Source organism: Durio zibethinus, chromosome 25 (genome assembly GCF_047325235.1).
Source record: "Durio zibethinus cultivar Kanyao isolate XHJ-2024 chromosome 25, ASM4732523v1, whole genome shotgun sequence".
NCBI lineage: Eukaryota > Viridiplantae > Streptophyta > Magnoliopsida > Malvales > Malvaceae > Durio > Durio zibethinus.
This window is the reverse complement of record NC_143186.1, coordinates 6,097,925-6,106,045: the sequence shown is the minus strand read 5'-3', so window position 1 is coordinate 6,106,045 and position 8,121 is coordinate 6,097,925. Positions and strand designations below refer to the sequence as shown.

The 8,121-nt window shown below is 29.1% G+C and overlaps 1 protein-coding gene across 1 annotated transcript; it reads right to left on the bottom strand.

Moving 5' to 3' along the window:
• Nucleotides 1–5,177: 5,177 nt before the first annotated feature.
• LOC111276642 (uncharacterized) lies at nucleotides 5,178–6,298 on the bottom strand. The gene is made up of 4 exons (XM_089754613.1): nucleotides 6,092–6,298; nucleotides 5,841–5,940; nucleotides 5,493–5,731; nucleotides 5,178–5,412 (listed from the first exon to the last, which is right to left on the bottom strand). The coding sequence occupies exons 2-3, from the start codon at nucleotides 5,925–5,927 to the stop codon at nucleotides 5,501–5,503; spliced, it is 318 nt and encodes a 105-aa protein (XP_089610739.1). The 5' UTR covers nucleotides 5,928–5,940; nucleotides 6,092–6,298; the 3' UTR covers nucleotides 5,178–5,412; nucleotides 5,493–5,500.
• Between the last annotated feature and the right edge of the window lie 1,823 nt (nucleotides 6,299–8,121).

The window sequence follows — 8,121 nt, the reverse complement described above, 5'->3', positions numbered from 1 at the left end:
AAAAGGGTATAGCACTCCCATAACGTCCATCCCAAGATAATACCATTTAATTTTAAATTATCCTAACAATTATCTTGGTTTTAATGGTCTTTATTTTATTGTTTAAATATTGAAAATGACTTCTAAGATTTCTTCATCAATCAGGTAGAATTCTTAAAAATACTTCTTCACTTTAAAAGTATTCAAGAATCCAATTTGTTTTCTTGAAAAGTATCCATTGTCGAAAAGCTTGATCAAAATTTTTATTTTTTATTTTATTGAAAATATATCTAATTCTTCCATCATTTGGGCTAAAATTAAAAATATTTTTTCACCTAGAAATTTCTTAAATAATCATTAATTTGTGATTACTAAGAATATTATCCTTGAAATTTATTATTATTTTACAAGTTTTATTTTTAAATTTTTGACCATTTGGGTTTATTTAGAAAATTTTTTATCTATTTCTGAATTTTTCACCATTTTGGTCTATTTAGAATCTAAACTCTTGTTAATATCTTAATCTTTGAAAAGAAAATAATATGACTTATTTTTTGAAGTCTCATTTAGATTTTTTCATCATTTAGAGTGAATTTAGAAAAAAACCTTTCACCTAAAAATCTTATGAAAGTTCAACCATTTGTGATTTTTCTTAAGATTTCATCCTTAAATAATTATCAAATATTTTCACTAAATTTTAATTTATATTTTAATCTTTTATTTTTTATTTGGAAAAGAATACAATCACTTTCATTAAAATTTCATCTAAATTATTCTACCATTTGAGTTAAATTTAAAAAATTTATCATTTGAAAATTCTAAGAATTTCATTATTTGATAATTTTTAAGTTATTCCCAAAATTTTATTAACCTTATTTATGTTTTATATTTTATATTTGTTTATAATTATTCTTTCTAAAATAACTTTCTCTAATTCTATTAAAAAATTTAATCATGTAAGACCTTTTAAAAATAAATAAACGATCAAATAAGTAAATAAATAAACTAAAATAAATAATAGTGAAAAAAAAACTAAAAACAGGAAACTAGCTCGGCTTGGCTTGGTATCACAACTCGGTTGCAGGCACAAGAATAGCTCGAGAGACATAGCTTGGCTTGGTTTGGCTTCATTTCACAACTCAACAATAGAGTCGGATACCAAGTTAGGCAGAACAAACTGGGTCAAGTATAACAAAACACATGGATCCTGGGGGTTTTTTTAAGGGGAAAAATGACGTCATTTAATCCATATATAAAAGCTCAAAATTTTGTTTTCTCCTTTAGATTTTCATTTGCTCTTTCTGTCTACCTTATTTTTTCTCTTCCTCTCTCTTTACAAAAAGTTTACCAAAAAATTCAAGAACCAAGAACATGCTCACCGTGTTCTTCAAATTTTCAAAATCCGACGGTGTCATATCATCGTCACTGCCACTCACTTAGTCGCCTTCGGCCACTACTCATTGCATTGATTGGCTTCCAAATTTCACCAAATAGTTTACCCTTATCTCCTCATATTGGATATAGGCTCAAATTTTTGCAAATCCTCTTCAAAAGCCCTGGATCTAGAGCTACAAACTATAACTTTTTCCATTATTTCAGCTTTTTTTCGCTATATGATCAAACTGATTTTTGAATATGTTGCACACCATCCTTTGTTCTCCTTTCCTACCGTTTCGATTTTTAAACAGCATCTCCACCATAGACCATCGTTGGCGCTCCATTGCTAGGACAAGCATTTTTGCAAACTTTATAATTTTTGTGTTTTCTGAGATTGTTATTGGTGCTCGACTTGTTTCTGTAACTATTTTTCCTAACTTAGGTTTTGAATTTCTAATTGTGTCGTCCTTACTGATTCCCAGATTAAGATTGGTTTTATTTTGAGATTGTTGTATTTTGTTTTTAGAATCATTTTAACCTTGATCATTTTTTCCTTGATGAAACTGATTCTATCGGTTTCTATCGATGATTATGGCAATGGTAGTATGGGAATGGCTTGTTGGTTTTGTTAATAAATCTAGTAGTGCTTGGTCTTTCGATGGTGGTAGTGAATAAGGTAGAAAGAACTTGTAACAAAGATTTAAGGAGATTGATTTTGGCTTGAATTTTATTTTTTATGAATTGTTGTGTATCCCTCTACTGATTTATAGGTTAATTTATAGGAACACTTAAAGGAGTTTTTAATTGACTGTGATTTCATCTTTAATTAGAATTTTGTATTATCATGAAACTAAAATTTATCCTCTACAAATTAAATCTAACTTTAATTCTAATAACACCCATTTTTCTCACGATAAAATATTTTTTTATTAAACTGAAAAGATAAATAAACTATAAATAAAATAAAAATAAATTTTAAACTCAAGATAAAATAAGATGTCTACACTGGGTGATAGAAGGGGATATAGAGGATATGTTGAATCATTGTATGGGTGCTCCTTTTAGGGGTACTATAAAAAAAATATGGCTAGCAATATGTGAAATAAAAGCCTAGTCAATTTGGCTGGCAAGAAATGAAACTAGTTTTCAAAACAAAAACTGGAAAGTGGAAGATATTTTATTTTTTGTGAAACTAAGGATTTTGTTTTGGATCAAAGCTATGGAAGAAGGGGGAAAAACAAAAGAAACGAAGTGGTGGGTGAAACCCATGGTTCAATATACTAGGGAAGGACAATTAAAAGCCAAAATTTGGGGTTTAATGGGAATGCCCAAGAGGTAATGGTTTGAAGTTTAATGTTAACGGAGCTACTAAGAGCAATCCAGGTCCTGTGGGTTGCGATGGGTTGCTTAGAGAGGCATTAGGTAATATAAAAAACATGTTTTATGGCCTTTTAGATATACAAGACCTAATGTGGGTAGAGTTGGCAATTAAAAGAGCACTGCAAGTGTTGTTAAATTCTTCATGGCATAATGAACATGCGCTAATCATATGGACTAACTCTAAAATGGAGATAACTTAATGCTAAATAAGATAGCAAGGTCGTGGACACAGTGGAAAGAAATGGAAGAGATCAAGATGTTTAGAGAAAAAGTTAGACGGGTGGACTTTGTGCATGTCCATAGAGAGGCTAATGGATTTGCTGACTCATTGGCCAAAATGGGTGTTGAATCCTTAGAGTTATTTTTGGCTTGGCTGTAATACTAATTATATATATTCATTGTAAGTAATAGATAGAGGGCGATATAACAATCTTGTAGCGAGATCTTTATGAAGGGTAGGGAGTAGTGAATTGTACTTCTTAAACCAAATTAATAAAAAGGTTGGTTAAGTAAAAAAAAATTATAATTTGTTGGAATTGCATCTATACAAACTTTTCATAAAAACACTTTGATTTTACTCGGAGCTATTAGTCTCATACAACTTTCCAAACTTTCTCATCAACCACATATAAGCTCAAGGGTCTTGTTCCTTGTCTAAGATTTGTCACTTTTTTTAGTATTCTATACCCTGATCTTACTGTATACTCCTTTTTATTCTCATCTGCCCATACAATTTCATCTTTACAATTTTGGCCTTTTATAAGAACTTCCTTAATAGCATTTTTCTTATCCCCATTTATCCATGGTTCAATACTTTCCAAGCTCTATTCTTTTTTTTTTTTTGTATTTTATCAATTCCCCCATTTTCACTGGCACTCTTCTATCCCTTGATTTTAAAAGCTGTAGCTTTTTTCCTTTAAATCTAGGAATCTAACAATCTTTCCATATCTCAATATTCTACCCATTCCCTACTTGCCACATTAGATTTTCCTTAAGATAATCCATGCTTGAAAGCATGCTGCTCCACACCCATGATGCTTTTGCTCTTTTTGTAGCCTCTAGAATTGGACTTTGAGGGAAGTAGATCCCTTTGAAGATCCTTACCTATAGTGCATTTGGGTTTTGCAACATTTTCCAGCTTTGTTTTGCCAACAACGTTTGGTTGAATATTTCCAAATCCTTAAACCCCATACCACCATCCATTTTGGTTTTGGAAGCCTATCCTAACTTTGTCAATGTATTTTATTGTCATTACCCCCTTGCCCCCACCAAAACTTTGCCATCATAGAGTTCAACTCCTCACATGTCTTTTTTGGAAATTCGTAATAGGACATTGTGTAAGTGGGGATTGCACATGCAACAACTTTTATTAAAACCTTCTTTCGTCCTAGTGACAAAGTCTTTTGCTTCCATCCTTAAAGCTTTACCAAGGGTGATACGAGTTTAGTGGCAAATTAGAGGTCAATTTGTAGGTAGCATCAATAGCATAAAATTTTTCATCAGCCAAGGAATTAAATAAGAGTGCTTTCCATGTATATCATAAAATTTTTCATTAAAGAAGGATTTTTTTTCAAAACAATCCAATAAAAAGACAAAGATATTGTCTGAAAATTTCAAAACTAAAAAGGCATCACTTTCTAGATTTAGGTCTCAGTGTCTATTGCTTTCTATACTAAATAAATCCCTCATCAAGATTATTATGAATGGAAAGAGGTTCTGTTGGAAATAATGACTCAAATCTCAAAAGAGATTTATTTGGGATTGATTAGATATTACTTGATAGATAAAAAGACTTGCAAGAGAAGAGTTCTAAGAGAAAAATAATTTTTGATAGGTAAGTTTGTTTGTTTATAAATAGATAATTAATAGGAATTCGTATTTGTTTGTATCATGTAAATATAAATAGATAATTAATAGGAATTCCTTTTCACATACCATTATTTGAAAGAATAAGTTGTGTGATACTTCTTACATTAATACTGTAAAATTACTGAAGTGGTTTGGGTGTATCTGATGCATATAGATAATATACATAGTACATGAGTAAATTTTCTCTATTTTGTCTAAATATTTACCAAAACCTTATGTAGAAGCATGTAAGGCAACAAGGCCTGTAAAACTTAACAATTTTGAAGTTTTTAATTGGTAGAAAAAGCTATATAATATTGATCTGTTAAATGAATTAATGCAAAATATTAAGAATGAGAGAACTTGTAGAATTAAAGTGCCATAAAATTTTGAAATAGTAAAAGCATTTTCTTCTGCAATAATTTCTGGCTAAATGGTGTTATGACGAAGATCTTAGGAAATGCCATGTTGAACTTGTTAATCAATCAACAGTTATACAACTGTTTTCAAAATAATTTCTTGTATTTAGAGAAACCTTATCCAAATTAACAATAAAAAGAATGAATAGCACTGAAACAAGTAGCAAGGATGAATCACCAGAATCAGAAATTATGATTAAATGATAGCACAAAGTGGAACAGATTAAGTTATTCAGATGAAATAAAAAAAAAAAAAAAAAACCAAACAGAATTGTCTTTAAATCCCAAAACACACCAATTCAGTTCTTGATAGGTAGATAAAACACACGAATACAGAAACCCTAAGCTGTCAAAGCTGTTTGTTCTTGTCTTCTTTTATTCAATTGCATCTGCTTCATAAATAAGATCCCTAGAAAAATTGAATTCCATCAGATAATATTTCAGATAACAAACTGATTGTGAACTGTTAAAGTTTAGGGCAAAACCAACCAGATATTTCAAATGGTCAAAACCCCTATTTTATCTTCAACATCCCAAGTATCAACCTTATCAAGGATGTATGCGTCGATCTCAGAGATCCGCTCTTTCAACTGGCGATTGCTTTCCCTAATTTCAGCCAATATCAACGGAAACTCTTCCAGCCCCAGCTTGGCGATACGGGTACTCAGTTTCTGCCTCTTTTTCTTATCCTTTTTCTTCTTATCATCAACTTGCTTTGGTTTGCCAACCTAAAATAGAAATGAAAACAAAAAACCAAATAAAGCGAAGAACAAAAGAAGTATATATTCAGAGCTTGAAAAGGCCAAGAATTTTCCTATAAATTTATTGAAACTATACCTCAAACTTGGGTTTCCTTGATCTGCGGTGTTTCTTTCGGGAAACTTTGGGTCCAGTTTCTTTTCTTGTACCCATGAAATTCTTCATTTTTTCTCTGTCTCTGCACGTCATAATTTAAAGAGAAAAAAAAACTATTTTATTGGAAGATTCCAAACTAAAAGAGAGAAAATAAGGGTGAAACTTGCAAGTAATATGCAACAATCTAATAAACTCGTACAGATAACTGAGAATCGGTAGTTTTTAAGACTAACCTCAAAAATTTGCTGCTGATTAAGTGACGCCGGCTGCGGTGAGGAATGAGGAGAGGGGTGGTGAACAATAGACTTCGACAGTTCGGACAATTACTTGTTCACTAAGAACATTCTTTATAATGGCTTTTTCTTTCTTCTTTTTTCTTTTCTTTTTTTTTAGTTTGACCAAAAGAAAAATGAAAGCCTTTTCAGAAAGATAAGGTGTCCCTGAATCATAAAAGAATAATGATTTTATAGTGTAAGAATATAATTATAAACCGAAATATGGTTATAAAATTATTTTAATTTAACATTTTGTTATATGATTTTTATTTTGTTAATCCAACAATACATAAATTTCATGTTTTATTAATGTAATCATGCATATAGTGTCAAATTTTAACTAAAGTAAAATACTTGTTACTTATTTGATAACAATAAAATTTTAAAAAATTTAATATATATTAATGAAAATTATATTTTAATTAGATTAATATGAATATTGGATTGATTTAAAATTGAAAATACATAACAAATACCAAAAAATTGCTAAACTGCGGCGTCACCGTCTTGGGATGACATTGCCGTTAAGCTTGAAATCGTACGACTGTGGCCGTCTAACAGACGATTCATCAAACGTCTCGCGCGATTGGCTTTCGTCCATCATACGCCACCTCGAAGAGCAGAGAAAAAATATATATATATTTATAATTTTGTTTTTACCTAAGATATTTTTTTTTGTCCGGAAACAACAATGAGAATAGAACATATATGTATGCATATACATGTTCTGTTCTCATTGTTTTCAGACAAAAAGGCCCATGTATGTACATATATGTTGTGTTCCCATTATTGTTTCAGACCAAAAAGATCCATCTACTTTAGGTAAAGAAGATTATATATATATATATATATATATGTGCGTGTGTGTGTAACTTCATTAGCATGAACAAAAGTCATTTTGGTTTATTTGAACGGAATTCTTTGTCCGCGAATTGTGCCTTTCTGTCTTGGTGCCCCATCGACCTAATCGATCACTTGAAATAACGCACTTTCGTTTCTCATTTTGGCTAAACTGCACATTCTCACTGCTGTTAAGTTCCAAACTTAAAAAAAAAAAAAAAAAAAAAAGAGTAATAGAAATTTAGTATGTTAACTAAAAAAATTCTTAATTACAATCCCCGATTATAAAACATTAACCCAAAAAATTCTGCAAATACATAAAAACCAAATTCTTCTTCCAAAAGTCATTTAAATTAAAATAGCCTAATATTAAAGATTGGTGATAATTGCCAGATGAGAAACAGTAACCATATCTCTTACATAGAGAGTTTTATGGTATAAAACAGGTTTTGGCTTTACCTTTTCGGGTTAATGTTTTAATTTGTAAGTCCGATGAGATTTCTATATAATAAAATCATAATTTATCTATTTTAGAATGAGATTATGATATTTTATGAGAATTTGAAAAAATAATAAAATTTAAAAAAAATAAAAAAGATAAATCAAGTTAACATGTAAATTGAAAAAATATATATATAAATTCAATTTCACTTATTTTGTTCATCTAACAAATAAAAAGAATACTCTGGATTACTTAGTTTGAACTTGTTTTTACCTATTTTATAAATATCAATATTAAAAAAAAATTTTAGCATAATTATGTCACATCTTATTTTAATAAATATATTTCCTTAGTCATTTTATTTTTAGATTAAGTTATTGTATCTCATTGAGCTTATATTCTTTACCTAATAACTGTAATAAAAATTAATTCTAATAATTGAAGAAAAGTAACGAATTTAAATTGTACACTATCAATTTATCTATTTACCTTAAAATAATATTTTATTATATTTATTTTTATCATTTATTATATTTAAATTTTTCATAACTTGTTTTTAAGTTATTACAAGATTTTAAATTTATTTTACGAGAATTGATATATATTTTATTATTATTATCATATTTATTTTAATATTTTTTTGAAAAAAAAAATTGTTTCAATTTCAAAAATAAATTCTTTTAATTTGTCTCTTTCATCTTGGCCT